Source organism: Akebia trifoliata, chromosome 8, assembly GCF_017979445.1.
Source record: "Akebia trifoliata isolate Shusen 1 chromosome 8, ASM1797944v1, whole genome shotgun sequence".
NCBI lineage: Eukaryota > Viridiplantae > Streptophyta > Magnoliopsida > Ranunculales > Lardizabalaceae > Akebia > Akebia trifoliata.
In genome coordinates this window covers 8,991,313-9,003,684 of record NC_141382.1, presented here as the reverse complement: position 1 = coordinate 9,003,684, position 12,372 = coordinate 8,991,313, and the positions used below count along the sequence as shown (strand labels likewise).

Genomic DNA, 12,372 nt, shown 5'->3' with positions numbered 1-12,372 from the left:
TCTTTTTAATAAACAAATAAGTTAGTAGTCAAAAATTAATATGTGAAGGTGAGTTATAGACCCAAATCATCATATTAACACTCATAGACTTCAACCAGCTTAGTAAGTTTATATCTTCTTCATCTTCTAGTTACTAACCACTAACGACTAACCTATTTTTTTATTTTTTATATATCAAAAGGAAAACCTCCCCGAAAACTCTATCTAGTTCTCAACACTACGAATTTTCATGGAAAAATTAATGTTCTTTTGGCAAGATGATAAAGGCCTGGGTATTTTAGTCATTTTGTAGTAGTATCTTATGGAGGATAGAAATTGAGGGGATGTAAAACTAGTTTGAGAACAGGGGGAACTATCACTAATTTTAACAAAATCAGAGGGGTACATCGAAATTACCCAAAAGTCTCTGTAAAATTAAAAACTCGAGATTGCAATACTTACACTATCATTTTCCCAAGCTTCCAACTAAGAAGAGATCTCAAATTAGCATTAAAAGAGGTAAAACTCAATAATAATCCTCTCGACTACCAAATCTTCGTCCTCATTTCCCCAAAAAATCGAAATCTAAATTAATCGACTCGATATTTGTTTTTTTCTTTCTAAAATTGTGATTTTTCAATGGTTTTTTTACTGTAATCAGTTAACATTTGCTCTCGAGAAGGTGGAGTGATTGAAACCCTAACTTTTCTTCCGGTTTTTTCTTTAGTAGGTAAGGTGATCATTTCTTTTTAAGTTGATTATAATTGTTTACTTGATGAACTCCATTAGTGGATCTTTTGGTTCTTTTTCTAAATCAATGTTGTTTATTTCCTAGCTTTTGTGTCTTTTTTTATTTTTATTTAAAAAAAAAAAAAACTGATTTTTGGTGTTTTGTGAACTTTTATGGGGTTTTTGTGACAATGTAGACCCTTTTGTTGTTAATCAAAGTTTAAATGTTAGATATTTGGACTGATTTTTAGCTCTGATTGTAGAAAATGTTCGGGTTTTCTCGTAGACGAATGAAGCTAGGAAGGTGAGATTTTGATTTTCTCTCCCTTGATTATTTGTTTATGAATCTGAAGATATTGGAATTAAAAGCATTCTTGATGTTTCGAAAGGTTGAAAGTTCAGCTTTCGGATTCTACTCAGGGGACTAGAAGTCCTATAAGACCTGTCAAACGCCTCGGCAAATCAAATGTAAGACCTTGTAAAAATTTAATCACCAATAGCTTTGTATCGGTGGATATCCACACTAATTTGTTAATGTTCGAATAGGGAGACCATCATGTCTCAAAAAGTGGTAATTCTGATGAACTCAACTGTCAATGTTCATCCACGGAGACTGATATTAACAACCCCACATCTGGGAACGCTGAAAGTTGGATGGTTTTGTCGACTGTAGGGGACAAGCCCACTCCTCGCTTCAATGTAATAAATATTTGTAACTCTTAACCTTAATTCTGTTTTTTATCGTCCACTGTTTAACTTAAATGAAAAGCCAATGCTCGAGTTGTTTCCCTGTATAGCATGCGGCGACCGTGATTGGGGACAAAATGGTGGTGGTTGGTGGTGAATCTGGTCAGGGATTATTAGAAGACGTGCAGGTAATGCAATGCCATTTTTCCTCTTTGAATTTCAATTCTAGATGCACTGATGTGTAGTTTGTTATCCGATACCTAAAATGATAGCCAATTTGACATAGAGTCACGGTCCAGATTGGTGTCCCGTTCCCTTAGCAACATACAGTGTCTACGTGGCACATTTTGGTTAGAATTTAAAACTCACGGGGCTGCATGCCATGCAGAAAATGGCTTGTTTAGGAGCCGATGTGTTTAAACACCCACTGAAACTTGCCACGTAGATACCATTCTGGATCTTGATTCTTTGAAATAACGTTCATCTCATTAGTCATTACTTGCTCCACTATGGACTATGTGTCGCAATAACTTACTCTATTTAACCTTCTATAATGTTCATTCTTGTATCCTATTCAGGTGCTAAATTTTGAGAAATTTTCCTGGTCTACAGCTTCCTCAGCTTTATTTGTTGAATTACGATTTTCGAACGCCCCCATCACAGAACCGTAGATCATTTGCCTCGGGATACACAGAACCATAAATATTTTTCTTGTGTATCTCAAGGCAAATGATCTACTGTTCTGTGATGGGGGCGTATGTCAGAGGGGGGCATTAGACCATCACGACTCTTATTTGTTACCAACACGGTTTCTACGTGGCACGTTTTGGTTGGAATTTCCATAAAGAAAACGGCTTGTTTAGGAGCCGGTGTGTTTTAAATGGCTTGTTCACGTAGACACCATTCAGGATCCCAATTCTTTGAAGTAACATTTATCTCATTAGTCATTACTTGCTCCAATATGGACCTATGTGTCGCAGTAACTTGCTTTATATAATCAATAAAAAAAAACTTGCTTTATATACCCTTCTATAATGTTCATTCTTGTTTCCTATTCAGGTGCTTAATTTTGAGAAATTTTCCTGGTCTACGGCTTCCTCAAAGCTTTACTTGTCACCAACAAGCCTGCCATTGAAGATCCCTGCGTGTAAAGGTCATAGCTTGGTATAAATCTTACAGCTTTTCATACCATTGTACATGTTTTTCATATTTGCTTTATATAAATGTAATGTAGAACAATTGTTTTCTTATTTTCTCTGAAATCTATTTGTTGTGAATCACTCAATCACATCTTGTTTCACCTAATCAAGTGTGGCATTTGACTGTTTAAACTATTCTAGAGTTGAACGGTAGCTGGTATCATATGGCTTATGAGATACACCTTGCTTTTGGAATGACATATGTGCTGAAAAACCTTGTTGATTTTTTTTGCCTCTATTAGGTTTCTTGGGGCAATAAAGCACTCCTGGTTGGAGGCAAAACTGAACCTGTTGGCGACAGAGTTTCAGGTTGCAGTTCTTTATATTTTTCACACACGTACTTATTAGCTTTTCCTCACATTGATTATTTATTTAATTTTCAATTATTCGTGTTTACTTTTTGGTTTTCGCAGTATGGGCATTCGATACAGAAACAGAATTCTGGTCACTTATTGAAGCGAAAGGGGAAATCCCGGTACTTAATCAATTCACACTATAAGAACTTTAAAAATCCATGACTAACTGTTCATCCTTAAATAATCTTGGCCATGATCTAAATTGGTCATTTGGGTTATTATGATTTAGATTTGATATATGTTAATATCTGAGGGTTTATGTGATATCTCTTCTGAAACAGTTCAAACAGGTGATAGATTCCTTTTCATAAGTCATGCATTCTTTGCAATCACTTCTGGCTAAGTTTATTATCAATATGTTGATTTTCAGGCTAGAAAATACATCATTTAATACCATATGTTAATCCTTATTTTTGTCTTAAGCATTCTCTCCAATTTTGTTGTAGTAATAGTGATTATCCGAATTCACTGGGTATACATGACTGAATGGGTCTGTGTTACATGTAGTAAAACTATTTATTATGAAACATGTAAATTGCATTGCAGGTTGCCCGCAGTGGTCACTCTGTGGTCAGAGCAGGTTCTGTTTTGATTCTCTTTGGCGGTGAGGATGCCAAAGGAAGGAAATTAAATGATCTCCATATGTTTGATCTGAAGTCTTTTATGTGGCTTCCTCTTCATTGCACGTGAGTATGTCTTAGTGTGTAAACAAATATTTTGCTGATGATATTCTGCAGAAGGGGTTGCAGAAGCAATTTCTTCTCCCTGGACACAAACTTTTGAGTCTTATCTTTTTGGAGTTCCCCTGGGCTTAGTGTTTGTTGGGAAATATGATATGTCTTTTCTATTTTGCTAGTTTTCTATTATTCTCTATGTAAATGCATTTATTGTCCATTCACCTTGTTTATTATAAATACTTTGACAAGCTCTCTTTGAGAAACTTGATTGTTCTTCTTCTACTATTCTTCTTGGTATCAGAGCCCTAGAGGATCCATTGATTAGGTTTCTCCTTCGATTTTTGGGCTTCTTGGAGCTTGCTTCACCATCACCACCTCCCTCCCTTCTCTCCTTTCCAATTTAATTTGTTGAATTAATAAAACACCCAATTTTTTTAGGTTATTGGCATCCCCCACTTTGAAGCCCAGTTAGCAATTATCATATCATTCACTTTTAAGATGTGAGCAAAAACAACTACCTTTATTATTAAAAAAATCAATTTGTAATACAGAATAATTTCAAAATCATCGAAATGAATGCACTTTTTAGCTTCTATATCTTCTTTTTTCCGACTTTTTCCAAATATTTTGGACTAAGTTTTGAGTGACATCCAAATTAAACACAAACTTTCCCTTGTGGCAAGTTGAATTATTAACTAGGGGCAAGAGATGTTAGAATTTCTTCAAGTGGCCAAAATGTCCATAAAAAAAACCCTTTTTCTTGTCTTTCAAGGCAGATTTATTAGCAAGCTTAAGATGTATATCTTCTAAATCCACCTTAAGTATCACTCTTACTTGAACATTTCGTGGAACTGTTGGCCAACATCTAACTCCTCTAGTGACCGGTCATTAACAAACGTCTTTGATCAACAATGCTGACCAATTCAAAGGGTGGGGGGAGACACTACCATATTAAAACGTTGGGTACTTAGCTATTTTCAGCAATTAACTAGGGTTGAAGAAAAAATCCCTAATTTTATTCAGTATTCCTAAGGTAAATTTGTGGTTATCACTTATCAATACAATTTTAGACTTGATGTTCTGTTATTGGTGATATGACTTTACAGAGGAACTGGACCAGCTCCAAGATCCAATCATGTGGCTGCTTTTTATGATGATAGAATTCTTTACATTTTCGGAGGAGCATCGAAATCCAGGACTTTAAATGATTTGTATTCTCTTGACTTTGAAACAGTATGTACATTTAGGCTGCTCAAGATTTTTTCATGCCAATGCAAAATCTCATCTTAGCTAGGCAAACGTTCTGATATATCAATTATTTCTCTTCAGATGATATGGTCGAGAATTAAGATCCATGGTTTCCATCCATCACCTAGAGCTGGTTGTTGTGGAGTTTTATGTGGATATAAATGGTATATTTCAGGGGGTGGAAGCAAGAAAAAACGTATGCACCAAACTTTGCAAAGCATATGCTGTTCATCTACTTTTGGAAGCTTTAGTTTGACATTGCTAGAAATGGAAATATTTTGACCAGTTCGAAAATTATGCATTTTGTAATTGGAAATAATGAAAATATTGTGGGAATGTGGAGATTATGATCTTTTGTTGTAACTTTTGGAAAATAGAAAAGAAGTATTAACTCACACTTGTAAGCCATCAGATAAATAACCATTTGAGTGGAACCAAAAGTCAATAGCATGCTTTTACATGTTGATGCTGGCACATGAGAGTCTGATGACTAAAATGAATTATAAAGTTTCACATGGAAACGACAACAATCATTAAATCACATCACAAATGATAACTACATAAAAGAGAAATAGAATAGCACGTGAAACTTAGGACGATCACAAGTAAATAGCCCTCTGTACTCCCAACATCCCCATCCTTGTCTGGACCTTTAAGATCTGTGACCTATATAATTACTGTGTTGGGATCACGAAAACAGGACCAATTTTGACAATTCAGAATATATTGCTTACATTTCTGAGGATGAATACTCACAATAGATGACTTGTGAAATGAGCATAGAAATATGTGAAACACATACCTCAATGATACAAGCTATATTACCAACAAAACAATAATTACACATTTACTCATCTTTGAATTTTTCTACTTTTTTTTTAATGCACAAAATGCTAAATTTGTGCTATCTTAGCATTTTTATAAGTTTGGAGGTTCCATCATACCTATGAAATTATAAAGTGGATTGGTTCAACTTATCAATGTAAATTAAAGTGGATCGGTTGTTTCTCTATCTACAATTGCTTGAAGACCATATTTTGTTCAAAATGTAATTTTTAAGATATTTTAAGTTTGGTAGTTGAAATATTTCAAACAACAAGATTACATTTTATAATTGGAAATTATAAAATTTGTGGTCGTAATTCATTCCACTCTTGAATTTTGGTTGAACTGAATATTTAATATTTTTAGCTTTGGGTCAATTAGTTTATCTATTAGAGGTGATTCAATTGAAAATAGGTGATAATGAATTTATACAGTTGGGAAATACATGACATTTGTTCCCTTATTTATTAAAAGAGCTACGTAAATGCTTGAGTCATACATTTTCTCATCTCTGAAATATGTTTTACTACTCTTAGTCTAGCTCTTATACTTATTGACATTGAATGGTGCTTCTTCTTTTTTTCTTTTCAGGACATGCAGATACCTTGGTCTTTGATGTTCTAAAAGTCAACTGGTCTGTGGCTGTGGCATCACCTCTTTCTTCTATTACTACCAACAAAGTGAGCCTTGTTGATTTTTTTCTTGATTGCCTTTGTCAAGAAACATATTGTCTTTCTTTGATAGATTTAAGTGTGAAGGCAGGGTTTGATCCCAATTTTTTTGACATAATTTTCATGGATAACCTATGCCATGTAGATGGAACTTGGAAGCTTTCATGGTTCAAGGTTTACTATCACTGGTTACGGCCACATGACACAGTCTTGAGTGTTGCATTTTACAATCTTCATGCATATGGTCTAGTGTATTTTTTTTTTTTCGTACTTTTTTTTTCCACTTAATCTCCGAAAAGATCATTGGAGCCTCCACAAGCAACCATGGAATCAACGACAACTCTCTCCCCAAGATTCAACAAACCTCTCTAGAGTTTGCACCTGTGGCAAAAACTCAATAGATGTCTCTGTTTGATTGCCCAAATAACAAAGTGTAGAAAATAATGTGTAGTTTTTGTTATAGAACTGGAACTATAGAAAATTGATCTTCTGGAGAATGAGATCTACAAATCCATTTCCTAATCAAAATCAAGATATAAGCATATATCCTGCCCTGAATTTTCTTGTCAGATTAGTATTCCCTTTCCCTGTTCAGTATCTGTATTTTCTTCTGCAGTGGGGAAAGAAACACAACATATGCATGGAGCATATTGATTCATATTAGCGTGTCTAATCGAAATCAAGAAATAACAATATATCCTGCACAGAGTTATCTTGTCAGATTAGTATTCCCTTTACCTTTTCGGTAACTGTATTTTCTTCTGCAGTGGGGAAAAAAACAATATATACGTGTGGAGTGTATTGATGCATATTTGTATTTCATGTTGCCTAAATGATTGAATCAGTGAGAAATTAAATGGACGTGTGGAATAAGTGGTAAGGTGTGCCGAGTGTTGTTCCCACATCCTAGGTTCAAACTCCCTTGAACCCAACTTCATTTGCTAGCACTAACCCTATACCTATCAATGTATGGGTTGGGTTCAACAGCCAAAATCCTGGACAACGTTTTGTCTTATATGGGCTAAAAGTTCCGGAATGGGCTGATTTTTTGTGAGGATGATCTCTATGGTGAGGAGATTATCCTCACAAAAAATCAGCCCATTCTGAAACTTCTAACCCCATGAAAAATGGTTACAAACTAACGGTTAAAAATTGACGGTCCATGTTTCTTCAACTTATAAACTAGGGCTAGAATTTTCAGAATGGGCTGATTTTTTGTGAGGATGGTCTCCTCACCATAGAGATCACCCTCACAAAAAATTAGCCCATTCCGATAATTTTAGCCCATATATATATATGGACATTAAGCTCAACAAATTATAAAATTCACCAGAGGATCGAACTTCATCCCACCAAAGATCTTATGGGTACTGATTTGACTGTTGTGGATAAGCTGGGGAAAAGAATCCAGGAATACATTAGTAGCCAATTGGTAAGACCTTGTGGAGGTTGTTCTCAAGGTCTTAGGTTCAAACCTTGAACCCCTTCTTATACTAAATGCTAACTGTTAACAACTAACCCTACCAAGCAGAAAAAAAAGAAGCTTTGGTTGGGATGAACTTTATCCTCCTCAGGTAGATCATACAGTTTCTCCTGAATTAGTCTCAGTTAGGCATAAAAACTTCAGTTTTCTAGTGTTGACCTCTGAGGATGGTTCAAAACACATCAAAGTCACATTGACATGACTGACATGGTGTAAAATGCAAAACCATGAGTTTATACTCCATCCAGAGTTTCCCAATGTACAAGCTCTTGTACATTTTGGCAGAGTGCATCCTCATATGTGTGTAACAGATCATCGTGATGATACTCCATCTTATTCAAAAAATTATTAGACATTTACTACATGGCACGCGTAGCTACATGTAGTTGTAACTCGGTGGCATTTTCTATGTAATAAACATGAGTCGATTTCTCTGGTTTTTTTCAAGGCATAATTGCTTAAGAATGTTGTTATACAGGGATTTAGCTTAGTACTTGTGCAGCACCAAGACAAGGTTTTTCTTGTTGCATTTGGGGGATACAAAAAGGAGCCATCAAATCAGGTTAAAGGAAGAACACATGTTTAGTATTTTCTTGCAAACTTGAGTTTTGATGATGATTTATACTATGTATACAGTTCTCAAGTAAATACCTTTTTATAGGTTGAAGTATTGATCGTGGAAAGAAATGAGCAATCCATGGGCTGGCGATCTACACTTGACAAAGGAAATGCTCGCCCATGTGCTGTTGATTCTGTTGTGAGACAGAATCTAGCATCTGCTCTGGAGCACCATGGCTCCTGTAGGAGATCTATTTCAGAGTCCTTTCTTTTGGAGCCAAATCCTGTCTCTGGTAATATCTCACTCCGCAAGCAGTTGCACAAAGAGGAAGAATACAACAGTACGGTTCTTAAAATGCTGAAGAATCGTGAAAATGAAAAGTGCAAGGAGCTTGATGATTGCTCCATACCAAAGAATTCTACCGTGCAGGTAAATCATTGGAACCTTTGTTATTGTTTTACTGTGACAACTGGCAACCAATGTGACAAGGACACTCCATTTTCTAATCATTGTCTGTATTAGACACTGTTTTGCCTAATATGTTGGACACGTGCATACACTTTCACTAGCAAGGCTTAATTTTGTTTAATATTTAGTTTTCAGCTATTATGTTTAAGTTGTTTATATGATTCTAATGTACATCAGCTTATCGAAATGAATCTGTTTTATATTTTACACTGTACTGAAGCATCAAAAAAATATATATATATCTCTCCACATATGGAACAAAACTGTACTGTTGTGTCCGCATAGCAGATTTGTGGGGTCAGTATGTCTGACAATTTATTTCAGTCTCATAGACACCGACATGTGATCCATTCTTTTGTCACATAGTGGCAGCTAATTGGGTGTTCACATACTGTATCTGAATGCTGCATCATACTCCCAATTCCAATCTAAGTAGGTTCTAATCTATTAAGATTATGTTGATTATTGGTGACTACATTTGCTGTCCCAAAAGTCTATTATGTGTGGGTGCAAAATCAACTCAATTTGATGATGTAATTATAAAATTTAGGCGTTCTTTTACTGGACAATTGGCCTACTTGTTAATTGATCAGATGTTTAGGATCATCCGATCTAATCAGTCTTTGCCTGAGGGATCTAACTGTCTCACCTAATGATGGATTCCCATCCCCTGTAAGTGACACACATGACAAACTGAAACATGGTTTGTTTGTTATCGATACAAACTGGAACATGGTTTCTTCCCATCATTCTATCTATACCCAAGGACTTCTCTGCAAAGAAAGTTTGGCATGCTTACTTTTATCACACAAATTTAAATTACAAGTCATGATCCAGAGCAGTGTCCCGTTCCTATAGTAGGCTATTAGCAACATACAGTGTCTACTTGGCACCTCTTGGTTGGAGATTAAACACATAGAACTGTGTGCAAAGTAGAAAATGGTTTGGTTAGGAGCTGATGTGTTTTAAACTCCAACCAAGATGTGCCACATAGACACTGTTCCTATTCTATAGGAACGGGACACACATTACTTGACCCTGATTCTAAAACTATGTGCGGGCTGAGTATTTCTGCTGTCATAAGCTGAATTAGTGATTGTTTAGAAAATTTAACAAAAAATATATATATTGAGCATGTGTGAAACCATTGTTGAATTACCTCAGGATATACCAAAGTATAATGACATGGGTTATATCGTCTCTGCTAGTAAAACCAATTTTGATATTTTCAGGCAATGGAGCAGAGAACGAAATCACTAGATAGAGGAATTCATACTGAAATTGCTGGAAGTATGGCCAATGTAGAAGAGACGCCTTTCTCCGAAAACTCAACTCTTCAGAAGCAAGGCAATGATAACCTTGTCTCCGATAAGGACAACATAATAATGCTTCCAGAAACAGATGGAAAATCAGTGAGTTTACACCATTTGTACGAAACAAAATTGGCAGCATTGATAAGAAAAAACAGGACTCTAGAAGGACAGGTAATTTCTGCATTGGCGAGCAGAGAAGCTGCGGAGAAGAATTTATCTTCTGTTATTAAGAGTAGACAGGACACGGAGAAAAAGCTGTCTGACACAGTGAAGGAAATGGAGTTGCTGAAAGAGAAGATGGCAAGCGTAGAGCTTGCACAAGAAGAGGCCAACAGCCTATCAAATATCGTTCACTCTGACAATGTACGACTTGAACATGATGTGGCTTTCCTCAAGGCAGTTATGGATGATACTCAAAAGGTGTGCTGCAGTTCACATTCTTATCTGCCCTTCTTGTAACTGGGTTTGAATATATATCTCATAGCGTTTTAGTTTTGATTCGTATTGAACCGGTTCTATTGAATATATGTAAAATAGGAATTGCATTCAACAAGGGGAGTCCTCGCAGGAGAAAGGGCTAGAGCTTTCCAGCTACAGGTATGAGTCATATTGATGTGAAACTGTGTGCAGCAATTCCGGACCTGGGATCAAAACCTCATCTTACACTTAACCAACCACCTATCAAATTGAAAGTTATACCGTGCGGTTATATTATCTTGATTGATACCTCTGTTTTGAGGGAATTTTATGACTTCATGAACCTGACTTGGGGGTTGGGCCATAAGATGGGTCCTGCCAATGAAATTTCTGAAGTAAAATAGTCAACCCAGTTGATGGTCTTGACTCAGGCCTACTATCTGTGATCTGATGGTTACTGTCACTTGTAGTAAAAACAAAATGGGCTCTCGAACTCCTACTTGACATCCATTCAAATGTTGGTCCTGATCATTCCATGTATCGTGCCAATGGCATAATGTATGTGTTTTCCATAGGCCATAGCACTATCTTGTGCTAAGTTTCCCTTGAAAGATGTGAATAACAAGTTGAAGTTTTCCTCTGTTGTCTTGTTAATTTTTGTCCTGAGTTAAGTAATGGTGTCATTGCAGGTGGAAGTTTTTCATCTCAAACAAAGATTGCAGTCTGTGGAGAACCGAGCATCAACGCCCAGAAAACCTTTTCACATGTAGTCTGGATTGTGAGAAAACCATACCAATGTCCTTTTGTTAATTACATCGCATAATAACAGATACCTTGTACATAGGGGAAATTACTTAAACAGCTATATACTTTACTGAAATTGTTGAACCAGTTATGTTTTTTTTAATATTTCCTAAAATAGCCATTTACCCCCGATTTTTATGCAAAATTGTAATCTGATGTCTACTCATGACACAGGGAATTTGATGAATTAACCTCTATGCCCTTGAGTTCATTGGAGGTTCACATGAAGGGTAAATGAGTAAATAGCAAATGTGCACATACAACCTTTTTGGAAAAAAAATTATTCTAAAACTGGTTCAGTAATTTTTACAAAATACTCTACTGTTTTTGTAAATCACCCTTATATGTAAGAAAAATCATCTGCATGCTTCTTGAGAGAAAAGCCAGTACGGTAGGTAGGCTAATGTGACATTGATTTCTTTCCTTATTGGTAGAGAGAACCTGCAAAGAGAACATTTGTTGTCCCAGTCATGAGAATCGTCCATCACATTGACCTGCCCACCTGCGATGCTAAATGGCTTTCCTGGTATTTAAAAAGGAAAGATTTACCGGGCAGACCTATATGTTGCAATTTTATTACAAAAACTCTTTTACATTATCAACCTTGTTACCGAACAACTTGTTCTTTGAGTTTTATTGAAGTTGTTGAAAATGGATGGTGTAGGACTTCCAAATTTAAAATTCAACAGTTTCATAGTTCTTAGAATTTTCTAATTCATAATCCCTCATGTGTGTTGATGCCACAAATTGATACGGTCTATGTCAAGTAACAAAATTAAGGGCAAAATTTTGATTTTTATGACATGGATTCCCAATCATGGTTTCAGAACTCAGCCGAGACATGTAATCCTAGTCATCTCGGTATCAGGTATGAAGTTCACTTTTTTGACTGAGATTTAATATCTCACGTTCAATTTTTTGAATGAGACGTCTCAAACGTATCAGAAAACTCATCTG

The 12,372-nt window shown here is 35.8% G+C and overlaps 1 protein-coding gene across 2 annotated transcripts; it reads left to right on the top strand.

The window, feature by feature from the left end:
• The first annotated feature begins 440 nt into the window (after window positions 1-440).
• Window positions 441-11,690, top strand: LOC147395942 (acyl-CoA-binding domain-containing protein 5-like). 2 transcript variants are annotated; one of them, XM_086450443.1, is made up of 18 exons: window positions 441-498; window positions 641-709; window positions 972-1,012; window positions 1,098-1,176; window positions 1,255-1,407; window positions 1,506-1,583; window positions 2,455-2,559; window positions 2,837-2,903; window positions 3,008-3,069; window positions 3,497-3,636; window positions 4,734-4,860; window positions 4,957-5,071; window positions 6,292-6,380; window positions 8,333-8,416; window positions 8,516-8,842; window positions 10,114-10,614; window positions 10,732-10,791; window positions 11,301-11,689. In XM_086450443.1, the coding sequence occupies exons 3-18, from the start codon at window positions 975-977 to the stop codon at window positions 11,379-11,381; spliced, it is 2,106 nt and encodes a 701-aa protein (XP_086306569.1). In that variant the 5' UTR covers window positions 441-498; window positions 641-709; window positions 972-974; the 3' UTR covers window positions 11,382-11,689. The 2 variants fall into 2 exon arrangements, with proteins under 2 accessions (XP_086306569.1, XP_086306570.1); XM_086450444.1 differs by lacking the exon at window positions 641-709 and having other exon boundaries at window positions 475-498; window positions 11,301-11,690.
• Window positions 11,691-12,372: the final 682 nt, after the last annotated feature.

Bases quoted from the DNA above. Each gene is read 5' to 3' on its own strand.
- LOC147395942 (XM_086450444.1), top strand. From the start codon at position 975: ATGTTCGGGTTTTCTCGTAGACGAATGAAGCTAGGAAG. The intron at 1,584-2,454 runs GTAATGCAATGC...TTTCCTATTCAG, and splicing joins GATTATTAGAAGACGTGCAG to GTGCTTAATTTTGAGAAATT. The intron at 2,560-2,836 runs GTATAAATCTTA...TGCCTCTATTAG, and splicing joins CGTGTAAAGGTCATAGCTTG to GTTTCTTGGGGCAATAAAGC.